The sequence below is a fragment of the Electrona antarctica genome, assembly GCF_951216825.1.
Source record: "Electrona antarctica genome assembly, chromosome: 16".
NCBI lineage: Eukaryota > Metazoa > Chordata > Actinopteri > Myctophiformes > Myctophidae > Electrona > Electrona antarctica.
In genome coordinates, this window is record NC_136797.1 from 6487131 (window position 1) to 6501415 (window position 14285).

General features: G+C 42.4%; 2 protein-coding genes across 4 annotated transcripts in view; one reads left to right on the plus strand and one right to left on the minus strand.

Annotated features, from left to right (window-relative positions):
* Positions 1-4641: 4641 nt before the first annotated feature.
* Positions 4642-12693, minus strand: hdhd2 (haloacid dehalogenase-like hydrolase domain containing 2). 3 transcript variants are annotated; one of them, XM_079524195.1, is made up of 10 exons: positions 12571-12636; positions 11404-11477; positions 10406-10522; positions 9775-9877; positions 9061-9166; positions 8610-8694; positions 7154-7319; positions 6139-6189; positions 5464-5527; positions 4642-5125 (listed from the first exon to the last, which is right to left on the minus strand). In XM_079524195.1, exons 3-10 carry the CDS (start codon positions 10504-10506, stop codon positions 5022-5024), a joined length of 780 nt encoding a protein of 259 aa, XP_079380321.1. In that variant the 5' UTR covers positions 10507-10522; positions 11404-11477; positions 12571-12636; the 3' UTR covers positions 4642-5021. The 3 variants fall into 3 exon arrangements, with proteins under 3 accessions (XP_079380321.1, XP_079380320.1, XP_079380319.1); XM_079524194.1 differs by lacking the exon at positions 11404-11477 and having other exon boundaries at positions 10406-10514; positions 12571-12693; XM_079524193.1 differs by lacking the exon at positions 11404-11477 and having other exon boundaries at positions 12571-12623.
* A 189-nt stretch (positions 12694-12882) lies between these two features.
* The window catches only part of fpgs (folylpolyglutamate synthase), a 30160-nt gene continuing 28757 nt past the window's right edge, over positions 12883-14285 (plus strand). The window contains exon 1 of the mRNA XM_079524269.1: positions 12883-13003. Coding sequence (XP_079380395.1) covers positions 12944-13003 — 60 coding nt within the window. The 5' untranslated portion in view covers positions 12883-12943. The remainder of the gene's footprint in view (positions 13004-14285) is intronic.

The following is a 14285-nucleotide window of genomic DNA, read 5'->3' on the forward strand; positions in this document are numbered from 1 at the left end:
ACATGCTTCTTAAAGCATAATTCAAATTAGATTTGTTTTGCCTTAGGCTACAGGTTTTTAATGGTATAGGCTTACTCCAACTGTCAACCGCTGAATTTACCATGATCCACAATTTATACTTGTAATTTGTAATTTATAATTTTTGAGGGGCTATATATATTTAATGTTTGTTTTTAGTTCAATGTTTGTTTTAAAAACGCCATTGACAATAAAGAGAATTTAATGTTTGTTTTGTCTCAATGTTTGTTTTACATCACCATCTTGACAAGAGCGCCCCCGCCTCAATTCACACGGGTGTGATTTTTAATTTAGTTATTTGGATGAACCTATAAGGATCATAAAAAACCTTGAACGATTACTTTTTGCAATTTCTCTTGGGTCAAATCTTAGATTGACTGGCCTACATTAAATTAACAATGATTGCTTCTGAGAAAACAGATGACTCCGCCCACTGGCTTCCGATGTAAAAAGTAAGAAAAGTGGTGAAACTTAAACGTCCGATCCGAGTTTGTGCTTGAAATGTACTGTAATTCTGCAAACTGTTAATAAATTCTTCAATCAATCAATCAAAAAGCCCTCAGCTCACCCAGCTGAGCTCAGGGACAGCCAGGAACAGTGTCAGCTTGCATACCGACATATAGTAACAGTCCCACTTTAGGAGGTAAGTTGATGATTGTGTACGTTGGAACAGATATGTTGTACTTTGTTTAAAACATCTGTATTTGTAAAACAATAAGAATAAATTGTGTCACTCACGGGGTAGCCATGCATGCCCACACAATTACGCACAGCGCAGCACACACACCACACCACACAGCTGAGTCCAAATGATCAAATGATCAAATTGACAGCTGAATGGGAATATATACTCCATAAGAGAAGATTAATTTCAAGGACCCCCAGTTTGACATGAATTAGGTTACAGACCCCCATTTCATTTGATCATTTCGATCTCTGGAACCCCAATTTATATTGTGAAATCACTGTTAGTTTAGTTAGTGTCCAAATGGAACCAAATGGACCCGTCATTTTGTACACTCAGAGTTACAGACCCACAAGGGTCCATTTGGTTACAAACTATCATTTAGCTGGGGACCCCCTGGAACTCCCTCACGGACCCCACTTTGAGAACCACTGCTGTAGAGGAGGAGGTGTATTTGTTGATGTTTGTATTGTGTTTTTTGAGTGGTGTAAACCACTCCTACAACTGGCTTTTGTGTGCATAAAAAAATGACCATGGTTGCTATGTTCAAAATAATTTCTGACGTAATTAAATCACACCCGGGTGAACTGGATGACCGTAGCAACCGTGGTCATTTTCTCTGCGCAAAAACAGCCAGTTGTGAAATCACATCCGGGTGTGATACGTACATTTATCAAAAATGATAGCTTTTTTTACTTAACATATTTTGTGTGATTTCATTACGTCAGACATTACGTCAGACCACAGCTGATCATGCTATATAAAACCTTACACCACTCAGTTCACACGGGTGTGATTTTTTCTTTTACACTTTGTGTATAAATTGGTGCCTGGGGAAACGTACATGGTTGAATTTGGTTGTAAATCCCTTTTGATTTCAAAATCAATTTCTTTAGGCATACTTTTTTGCGTTTTAATGGCTGAAACTGTAGCAAACATTTTCCAATGCTATGCAAAAGCAAGCCTGATAAAAGTATCAAACTAAAAATTTACCAGAACACGGGAAATGACATCTACTCTTATAAAATGTTTCGGGGAGAGGACCCCCAGATATTCCACGCAAAGGGATTCTTATTTTGTATGCAATTCACTTCAGCTCATTGGGACGGCGGTGGCTCAGGGGTAGAGTTGCTGGATGGCAACCGCAAGGTTGCCAGTTCGAACCCGGGCTCCCCCAGAGTTAGTGTTGAAGTGTCCCTGAGCAAGACGCTGAACCCCTAATTGCTCACGCCGCCATCAGTGTGTGAATGTGTGTGTGAATGTAATGCACAATCTATGTAAAGCACCTTGGATAAAGGTGCTATATAAATGCACCATTTACCATTTTATACACCTACTAATAGTATATCTGTTTTGACAGTGACACCAACATGATTACATGCCTTGACTTCACGTCACAACCAACATCTGGTAAAACCTACGTCATGTACCATGGAACTGCCAGGCAAAATTTCAATTCCATCTCGTCACAGGGCTTCTTCCAGTCCAAGGACGGGGCGTTGGGCCGTGGGGTGTACCTCAGCCGGGACCTGCAGAATGCCAGCCGCTACCCCCCTGATCTCCACGAGTCCCAGCGCATTGTCTTTAAGGTGGCAGTCAACGTGGGCAATGTGATCGCCATCAAGTACACCGGCCATCCGCAGCAGTACACCTGGAAGCACCATGGTTACGACACGGCCTGGGTGCCCCCCATTTGTGGCGGCTTGGAAAAGAGTTGCGTCTGGGACCCGAATCGCATCTCCATTCTGGGTTTGACACTCCTGCAGAAGACTGACTTCACGTCACAACCCATATCTGGTAAAACCTACGTCATGTACCATGGAACTGCCAGGCAAAACGCCAATTCCATCCGGTCACAGGGCTTCTTCCAGTCCAAGGACGGGGCGTTGGGCCGTGGGGTGTACCTCAGCCGGGACCTGCAGAAAGCCAGCCGCTACCCCCATGCTCTCCACGAGTCCCAGCGCATTGTCTTTAGGGTGGCAGTCGAAGTGGGCAATGTGATCGCCATCAAGTACGACGGCCATCCGCAGCAGTACACCTGGAAGGACCATGGTTACGACACGGCCTGGTTGCCCCCCATTAGTGGCGGCTTGGAAGAGAGTTGCGTCTGGGACCCGAATCGCATCTCCATTCTGGGCATCGTCAGTGTCACACCCCTGCAGAAGACGGCCTCAACACCACACCCCCAGTGAGGTGTCTAATACCAATAAGATTGAAGAGGCCTCACAGTTGTTACTATGTGCACTATACTATAGCACTATATAGTATACCGGTATATACATAGTTTAATTATATAGATATTCCACTGTTCTTAGATTAGGTATGTTAACAGTCCCCTTTTGGTTATGCAATAACAGTGGTACACAATACATGTACCTACTGTATACCCACTGTTGGTAGTATCTGTTGTACCCATTGTACTTGGTGCAGTAGCCATCGTCATTGTAATAGGCCAGTCTATGATGTCATATTGATGACATCATGTATACAGCACATGGGTTTTAACCACTTAAACACCAGCATCCTTATTGTGGGTAAGGCTTAATTTCGCTGGAAATAGCCAATGGACAAGCTCACAACGTGCCGCAGCGCTTTGATCTGCTATTTTCTAACAGAAAACACGAGTATAGTAGGGCCCTGAGGGACTCCGGTCAAATGGCTGTTAGGCCTGACGTCGAAATAAATAAAAGGTCTTCTGAAAGAATATTATATTCAAATATTTGTGTCACATTTTCACGATTTTTCAAAAATAGCAGACCTACAAGCTCGTAGCGCGCCACTCGGTGGCGCGCTATGAGCTTGTAGATCTGCTATTTTTCAATAGCTAAAGTATAACATAATGCTTAGTTAAAACACCAAAAGGGGTTCCCGCCCAAAATGGGTTAAGTGGTTAAAAGGGACACAGACAGAAAGAAAACACATGCAAATTACTTAGAGTACAAAATACTTTATTAAGGTGCCAGATGCAGCAAGCAGTGCTTTGTGAAATACTACTTAATCTGGAACAAACTCTCAGAGAACTGCAGTGTGGCTCTTTACTCTTTTGAAACGCAACTAAATTAAGACGTTTGCTGCCGCCTTTCATTGAGTTACTTTCATTTTTTTATTTTCCTTTCTCTTCTGTAATTGTATCCGTTATTTTTACTACTTTTTTATCGCATCCTAATGTCAAATTATAATTGTGTTCACCGTTTACTTTGCTTGATGTTCTGCACAAAGCTCACTGAATTCAGTGAATTGCCCTGTTGAAATGTGACCCCATCTGGCGGAGTCAGGTTAGTTGAAATGTGCTACACAAATAAAACCACCTTGTGTTGCCTTATCTTATCGATTATTTCATCTTTGCATGGTCAAAATAATCAGTGTTGATTTCGTCGACTAAAACTAAGACGAAAAATGATGACTAAAACTATGAGACAAAATATTTCGTCAACAAATAAACTAGACTAAAATGTTAGGAATGGACTAGTGGACAAGAGATCCAGTATAAGTCATTTTACACTTGGTTGCATGCTGAAAATAGCCGTTTTCAGCAGGTGTACAAACAGTCATTACGACGGCATCAAGGCCCGCCAAAATTCAATTTAGTCGACTAAATCAACTGTAGATTTAGTCGACTAAAATCTTATGATATTTAGTCGACTGAAACTGAAACACAAACATTCCGGGTGACTAAAACTAAATGAAAACTTCAAGAGACTGACTAAAATCAAAATTTGCTGCCAAAAACACTGGGTCAAATCCAGTAACTGTGATTCTGGGTTGTAATAAACAGCAGTATACATTCTTACTGATGCAATTTTACAACTTACTGACGCCTTTGGAAAACGTCATCAGAAAACACTGAATCTGCAGCCCCCAACGTACGCAACACTTTCTCAACTTCACATTCAAACCTAAATATTATGAACAAATTTGTTGGCTAAAATTGATACCTGTACAGTATGTTCGGTTTTACACCAGAATCTCATGCGTAATGGCAGATTTTTTCGATGCCGCTGTGATGAGCGGTTAATTGTGCATCCATAGCTATGTATAACAGATTATGGGCGGCGGTGGCTCAGGGGTAGAGTGTCCTAATGGTAACTGCAAGGTTGCCAGTTCGAACCCAGGCTCCCCCAGAGTTAGTGTCGAAGTGTCCTTGAGCAAGACTCTGAACCCCTAATTGCTCCTGATGTGCTGGTTGGTGCCTTGCATGGTTTCTTCCGCCATCGGTGTATGAATGTGTGTGTGAATGGGTGAATGTAATGCACAATCTATGTAAAGCGCTATATAAATGCACCATTTACCATTTATTATGCTATACCATGTTTAACATTTATAACAGGTTGTTCAGGATGTGTTCCACAGCGTCGGGGAAGCTGTCACAGGTCAGGTAAGGTGAGGGTGTGATTTTACTCTCATCTCCCGCTCTGTATTTACCTGTGGAAATAAGGACGACAATATACTAATCAGTCACTAGTCAATAGTAGTAGAAGTATCAAAATTAGTAGTAGTAGCAACAGTAGTCATAGTAGTTGTACATGTAGTGTTAGTAGTAGTATCATTATTAGGAGTGGTATTATTTATTTAGAACAGTAGTTAGCATTTACAGTAGTAGCATTAAGGGCTATTCATAGTTGCGTTTTCGGTGAAGAGGTGACCAGAGAGATGGGCGTGTGGTGTGACGTCATGTTGTAGCTGTCGGTGGTCACCTCTTTAGCAAAAACTGGACTGAATAGGCCTTAAATGTGCTATTGAGAATATTTGACTAAACTCACCGGTTTTAACTAAAATACCCAGCATTCCTGTATGCTGAGCCCCTCCCACATCGTCTCTGACGTCCTATGAGGAGACAGAAGATCACAACACACATGTTGCTAGGATACAAGCCAACAATGGACACACACGCACACACACACACACACACACAGCAGTTGGCCAGTGGTTCTCCACCTTTTCTGGATCAGGGCTCACTTGAATATCTTGTGAGTGCTTGCGGCAAGCTCACCTATCTGACCAATGGGGTGGACCGAATGGCTGCCGTGTTAAGTGGTCAGATGATTACTGATTATTAGTGCTCAACAGGGTTGTCCCAATCCGATCGCGTGATCGAAAATCGGGGACGATCACATAATTTTCAAATGATCGGAATCTGATCGGGAGCAAAAAAACGTGATCGGGATATCCCTAGTGATCAATCAATGGATTGTGTTCCGGCTTGGATCAATAGAACTAACGTAGTATACCGCAGTGGTTCCCAAAGTGGGGTCCAATATGGGCTGGCATCAGCTGACATATTTACTGTGTTAATCTCCCCATTTGTTTACTAGATTGGCGAAGCAGGGAGAGTCAGTGAGTCATGGAGAGAGAGTGAGATGGAGCCTATTCCACCACCAATGCAATAACATCGGCAAGCTGATGATAACATGACACAAAGCCCACGAAATACTTACATCTCCAATCATGGCAGCCTCTTCGGGGCTGCATCCTAGCTCCGACAGTGCCTGCGTAGGACAGAACGAAACACATCAAACGGGAACGCCACCCTGACCCTGCTCCACACCATTCACATCAAAACGGGAACGCCACCCTCACCCCTGCTCCACACCATTCACATCACTACGGCATCATGTCTCCAACAGTAGTGAGCTTCTCTGCGTTTTAAATATGTGTAGTGGGCTGGCAGAGGAAGTGTAGCGCCCAGGATTACATTAGATAATTGACACTGGGTGAAAAAATGGGTTGCAAAATCGTGGGATAAAAAAATAATAATAATAAAATAATGTGTAGTAGTGCATGACAGACATTTCAGGGGCCATGGCCGCAACGCAAAACAATATTAGACATTATAGAGCAATATTCTAAACCGTAGTCTGAAAACCCACCTCTTCAGACTCCATCTTAGCCCATAGTACCTGCCCTAGCCTTGACGACCTTAGAGGCGTATGCAAAGGCTCAACTTATGTAATATAGCATTTTATGTAGACATAGCACTCTATAGTGTATAGGCATAGTTTCACTGTTATATACTAGATATGCTACTGTTAGACGGATGTTAGGTTCTTAGCTTACTTATGATTCTTGATGACTACTGTTCTTCTTGCTTACTGTAAGTCACTTTGGATCAAGAGTGTCTGCTAAATGCTTAACCCATTTAGACCTGACATCGAAATAAAAAAAAAATCTTCTAAATCCTGACAGTTTTCTGAAAAACCCATGATCCATGTCAGTGGTTGTCAAACATATTCATGACAAGGAATTTGTGCCACATTTTCACGATTTTTCAAAAATAGCAGACCTACAAGCTCGTAGCGTGGCACTCGGTGCCGCGCTATGAGCTTGTAGATCTGCTGTTTTGCAGCAGCTAAAGCACAACATAATACTTGAAACACCAAAAGGGGTTCCCGTTCAGAATGGGTTAAATTGTAAATTGTGTGAAGAAGGCCTTGTTCAGGTGTTCATGCCGACCTGTGTGAAGAAGGCTTGTTGCGGTTTCCCCACCACGGTGGCCGTGCAGCCTGCAGCGTACTCCAGGGCGGCGACAAACGGCCCCGGGCCCAGCGCCAGGCCATCCTCACGCTTGTAATAGCGAGCTTTATGGATGGCGATGAGAGGAGCTCCGTCCAGGACCAACCTGAACACATCATAGGGCATTCACTTCTAGTCATTTTTACTAGTTGACTAGTTGCCTAGTTTACTAGTCGACTAGTTGTTTAACTATTATGTAATTTATTTATTTTTTTGGAAATAAATATTTGTACATTTAAAAACTGTGTACATTGGTGACTATAACTATAACTATAATCTACCTGATCTTGAGGCCTACAACATCGGGAAGAAAAAAAAAACTTATATTTTTTCTTTATCAACTAGTCAACTAGTACCAACAAGGTCGACTAGTGGATTTACTAGTCGACTAGTCGACTAGTAAACTAGTCGACTAGTTGCTTAATGCCCTACATCACACACAGTAGTCATTCATTGTAGAGCGTCGAGCAGCCCCGGAAGAGAATTTCCCATTCATTTTTCCCATAGACGTTTCAGAAACTATTTATTTAAAGGCCTGTAAGCCTCGGACAAAGCCAACTCGGATGGTGACACATCGGACGGCGGTGGCTCAGGGGTAGAGTGCCTGGATGGCAACCGCAAGGTTGCCAGTTCGAACCCGGGCTCCCCCAGAGTTAGTGTCGAAGTGTCCTTGAGCAAGACTCTGAACCCCTAATTGCTCCTGATGTGCTGGTTGGTGCCTTGCATGGTTTCTGCTGCCATCAGTGTGTGAATGTGTGTGTGAATGGGTGAATGTAATGCACAATCTATGTAAAGGTGTATGAATGTGTGTGTGAATGGGTGAATGTAATGCACAATCTATGTAAAGCACCTTGGATAAAGGCGCTATATAAATGCACCATTTACCATTTTATGACAACAAACACAATTTTTTGGGCCGAACAAATAATTAGAAAGAAGAAAAACAACAAAAAGTGTTGTACCCTGCCCTTTTTCTTCTTTCTAATTATTCATTCATTCATTCAAGTTTTGTTTATTCTCTAAGTCATTTTCAGTGTCGTCGAGTAACACACTATCATCACAATACATCAGAAGATCAGGAAAAGAAAAACAAAAGATATACATGTGAATTACATGTGAAGGTTTACAAATAAAAAGCTAAGACAAATTTCAAAACGATCTAAAAACAGTTACATTATTATCCGAGTTGGCTTTGTCCGAGGCTTACAGGTCTTCAAATTAAATACTTTCTGAAACGTCTATGGGAACAATGAATGGGAAATGCTCTTCGGGGCCGCTCGTCGGGGGCGGGACTGCGACGCTCTATAACGCAGTTACTTGTCTTAATGCAGTATTCCAAGTGTGTCCTGTACTAATCAATGCCTGTAGATTATGACAAGTTAACAGTGTATTCAACCTGAACGCTGTGTTGAGAGTCTGGTAGTTGAAGTGTTCAGGAGCCAGTCCAATCACTACAGCGTTGGGCTCGGATGTGTCAATACCTGAACACACACACACACACACACACACACACACGCACACGCACACGCACACGCACACGCAGACTGTGAGCTTGTAGACCGTCTATTTTCGCTCTTGATGACATTACTAATAATAATAGTTGAAATGTTTTAAGTCTGTGCCTGTGTGGGTTCCATAAACAATGAACCAATGAAAGGCACTAACAAGCGCTTCGCGTTGTGGCTAAATGATAATTACATTATCCATTATCCAAGTCCACTGGGAACACACGTTCTTTCTTCTATCTCCTGAAAAGAAACGCGCTTGGAAAAATACCACAAGGTTTTTCCACCTGACGGCAAAACACAACCGTTATGTTGTAGAGCTGATGTGAGCTGATGCAGTACCGGTGAAGTCCTCCAGGGCGCGCTGTTCCAGCAGCAGTAGAGGTCTGTGTTGCTGCTGCTCCACCAGCCTCCTCGCTGCTGTCAGAGACGTGAAAATCTCGTGCTCCTGCAAGGTCAAAGGTCAGCAGACCGCCACAATGTTCATGTCAGGGATCACAATATTAATGTGTGTACAACACAAACACTGAAGACGAAGGTGAGGACGCAAATTGTGATTGGTCGGAATGAGATGATGTACTGTATGATGATAAGAACGCCCCTCACTTCACACAGGTGTGATGTTTCTAATTATTTTCAAGATAAAAAACAACTTTATAATAAAATTAAAATAAAAAATAGCAGCCAAACGCTTGTAGATCTGCTATTAAAAAAAAGAAAAGAGAGAAAAGAATAGTACTGTATGTAGGGTTTAAACATTTGATGTACATGGGTACAGTTCAACTAATTTAGCTGGGGACCCCCCTGGCCTGGACCACCCTCAAGGACCACTAGGGGTCCCCAGATCCCTCTTTGAGAACATTAGTCTCACATACCTCCATTGGATATGATTGTCTTTTTATTTTCTCTGGGATCCCAATCTACAATCTGTACACTACCTCAGTGTTCATTCAACTCTGAGTGTAACCAAATGGACCCTTAATAAGGGTAAGTTACAGAACGGGTAAAGAAGGTCCATTTGGTTCAGAACAAAGAAGGTGTTAGTGTGTCTTTCACCTGGAGGTCAAAGTTGAGTCGTGTCAGTCTTTCCAGAAGATTCCTCTTGCTTTCCTTGGTCGTGTTGGTCACAAACTTCACCGCTACGGACGCCTTTCGTAACCTGGCAACAACGAGAACAATGACCGAACCCTTAAAGAGGTGATGCAGTTATTGAATTGCAGAGTACCACATATAGTATAGTATAATACCACCACACATTTAGGGCAGATTCACACAGTTGATTGATTCAAACAGTTCCAGAATACGATCGCCTGGTCCGCGCTGGCCATGATTCACATTGGCCTTGTAATTCTTCCACACCCGAGTACACTTCATTCAACTGTATCCAATGCTTTCACATTGCATCGATCCGGATCGATGGAATGTGAAAGCATGTGAATACAGTGTACTCGGACTCCGAGTACACTTCAATCGGTCCCTGAGTCCCGAGACTACCTCCCCAGTCCCCATGCAGTCCCGGGAACGGTTGGGTGATCCGCTCACAGGAACGGTAAACAGCATTCACACCAACCACAACATCTACCAAGTGGTCGTCCCGAGTATGCACCCGGGACCATAGTGTGAATCTGCCCATAGTGTCCACCTTGAGATTGGGAGGTCGGGGTTCGATCCATGGGTTGGCATATACCTGTTGAGGGCGTCCTGTGCGCCCGGAACAGCCATGTCCTCGATGTGCAGAGTTCCACTCAGGTCAATGAGGACGGCCTTCAGTGTGCGTCTGCCTGCCATACTGACACCTGCACTCCTTTCAGGGCAACAGACAACAATGCATACATTAGTCTTGACCACATGAACCCCCTGAGTCTGGAGTGAACTGGAACTGAGTTGGCTCGGTACTTGGACCGCTTCTTCCATCTTCTTCCAGTCTACATGATTCTAGTGTGCTATTTTTGGCTAATTTGTTTATTTGAAAAGGATCCCCACCCATTAGCTTATGCCATGGCAATCAGCTAGTCTTACTGGGGTCCACACAAAAACCTATTACAAACACACACACACACACACACACACACACACACACACACACACACACACACACACACACACACACACACACACACACACACACACACACACACACACACACTGTCCCAGAATCTAATATTTTCACCTTTATTGCTGCCTAATTAATTGATTTGTTCAATCGTGCACAATTGAGGTATTTATATCAGACCTAAGGCCCCTGGGAAGGCCTATAACGACGAAATAGTTACTACTAGGCGAATGACTCGGACATATACTGTTTAATGCTAAAGCTTGAAACTGTTACTCCAGTGTTTAAATAATCCAAACCAGTGTCTTTTACATTATTTATTGGTCATTATCATTACACATATAATTGAAGCACACGTTGGTAGGATTACAGAATGGATGGATTCAGTTTGCCTCTTGGCCTAAACTCTAGTTTAGGAGAATAGCAAGAACTAAAACAAGACAGTAATAGTTGGTAGACTGTTGGTAGACTGTGGTCTAAATAGTTAGTTAGACTGTGGTCTAAACAGTTAGTTAGTTAGGTAATTAAAACCTGTAAGGATGACAAAGAAACATTATGTTTACAGCTATTTAACTGGCATTGTACTAATATGCAATGATACAATGTTAATACAGAAATAGAATGTTTCATACCGTTAGTCCATTTAGAAGTCAGATCGTGTGTTTACACGGCTCAAATCTTGTGGTTGCAAAGCCTGGTCTCATCACTGTGGGATGTTTCCCCAGTAGGTTGTTACAGAAAAGAGACAGAAAATAGCTTTTTCCTGCCATATAACCCCTGAGAGGCGGACCTGCTCAGGGGGTCGGTTTCAGGCTAGCTAATTTGGGAACTCATGGCTCTATAGGGTGCCATGGTTAATCTGATGCATGCAACCTATGGCAAAAGGCATCAAATGGTATGAATAACTCCACACACACACACACACACACACACACACACACACACACACACACACACACACACACACACACACACACACACACACACCTATACTGTCTTCCTCTCAGCTTCCTTCCTGTCTGTCTCTCCTACACTGTCAAATAAAGACGATATTAAATTGCATTAATTCACATTACAGTTACAATCAATATCAATATAAAACAGAACAAACAGGTACGAAATAACATGCAAATTAATTTAGCCTAATGTTATTCCTTCCACTAATAAGTCAATTCCCCTGCACTTTTTCCATGAAGGCTGATTTATGTTTTTATTAGACGAATGTCAAGTGGTAAATTATTCCAATAAACTATAGCTCTATAAATAACAGTTTTTTGTTGTTTTTCATTGAGTTTGTCTTAGAACTATAGGTACAATGTGACCCTCCTAAACAGTCTCCCTCTCAGCTTAACAACTGTTTTTGATTGATTTAAATATGTATTAACAGTTTGCAGAATTACAGTACATTTCAAGCACAACTCAATACAAAGACTGTTAACTGTGAGTGGACGACCCAATAAACTGCATTACACAAGAGGGTCCACCTTGTTCAATCAATTAATCTGTCTGTCTTTCCTCCTTTGTCTGTCTCTCCTACAATGTAGGAAAGCTTTGCTGCTGTCTGTACTCTAGACTGTCTGTCTAGAGATAGATCAGTATTCTACTATTTAGATGTTCTATAGGTCAGGAGGTTGTTGTGATCATGGTCATGGATGATTGTGAACTCTACCGCACTCGTCCAGTAAACCACTCGTAACACCATACTATTCTCTGTACAACGCATCGTCATTGCATATCAATAACACCATTATATTAATTCATTACATATTCATAAAGCGTGCTATTAACGTGATATTAACCTTCACAAGTACACTTCCATCTGACTGCTACTGCTTCTGCTGCTGATGTTTACGTTTGTCTTCTTCTCTCTGCTGGAGAAATTCAGATTTCCCTGCTGATAGACTCGATGCTGCGCCCCGGAGGATTGGAGGGGACAAAATACAGTCGGAAAGAAAATTATGAAATTTATTGTTGGGTCTCCCCCTCCCTCCCTCCCTCCCTCCAGTGCAGCCGCCCCGCCCCCACACGATGGCGCGCTTCTCCCGCGAGCTGTTGGCGCGCTGGCTGCTGCTGCCAGTGCGGACGCAGGCGCAGCAGCTCCCATGGTGCCACAGCCTGCCTGATGAATGCAGCCTGCCACTGTCTACACTACAGACAAACTACAACAAGCTAATGCAGCCTACAGACAAACTACAGACAAACTACACACAGCCTACAGACATGGACTACCAGGTAGGAATCCGATAGGCCTGCTATAGGCTACTAACTAGATATAGGCCTACTTTACTAACTCGTAACAGAAGGGGTGGTAGTCAGTCAGAGCATGTGCATGTTGTAACAAGTGTCATGTCTAACTTACACACCTCTATTAAAAAAGCCATACTATAGAAGAGAGTGTTTAGGAGAGTTTTAGCAAGTGTCTAACTTCCAAAGGAAGTTCATTCCACAAAATGTGTGGAACCCCTTGCCTTAATACTTGACTTACTTTACTAGTAACTTGTAACAGCAGGGGGATCAGAGCATGTGACAGACTGTTCATTTGGTAATTCGTTCATTTGAGGGACAGAACTATCGCTTGTGTGGGACAAGGGGGACAGGACAGGGGGGGCTGGGTTTATGGTTAGCAACTTGTTACATAAGTTGCTAATAAGTCAGGAATACAACATTTACTTGAGTAAAAGTATCAATATCGCACTGTAGAAATACAGTTACAAGTTAAATTCAGGAAAATAGGGAGACCAGACCACCAGATCCAAACTGTAAGCTTGTGTGGGACAAGTGGGACATCAGGGGGGCTGGGCTGGGTTAGCAACTTATTACTTGAGTTGCTAACTTGCTATTCAATCCAACTTGAAACCCCACCTATTTAGTCTGGCTTTTTTAACACAGTTTGAAGTTATCGTTTGTTGTTTGCTGTTTTTGTTGTTGCTATTTTGTTATTTAGCTTGGCTTGTTTTATTGACATGTAAGATGTAGTATTGCATTTGTAATAGTATTGATTTTATGTCTGCCTCTTGGCCAGTTCCCACTTGTAAAAGAGAGGCAGTGTTTTTTACTGGTTAAGTAAAGGTTAGATAAATAAAAAGGGTTGTCTATCTTGTTTTGTAGCGGCGTAAGCCTACTTTCCCTAATGGGTACTTTACTTTCCCTTGTTTGCGAATTACTTTCCTTCAAGATCAATGGTAGAATTAGCTTGCTTCGATATTTGTTGTTTTTGCTTGGCTTGTTTGTTTTATTATTGCGTTATATGCTTTTGTTACTGCACTGTGGATAGACTACGGTCTACCTGTGCTCTGGAAAGCACTTTGGGTCAACTGCTGTTGTTTTAAATGTGCTATATAAATCAAAGTGACTTGACTTGATGTCATATTTGACCATATTAAACCCCTCCTCTGGTGTCTCACATTTTGTTTTTAAAATGCTAATTTTGGTCATGGGTGGTTTGGCCGACTTGGTACTGTAGCCTCACAGAGTTTGTTAAATAATGTTGCAGTGGTTGTTCAGTGTGTTGTTT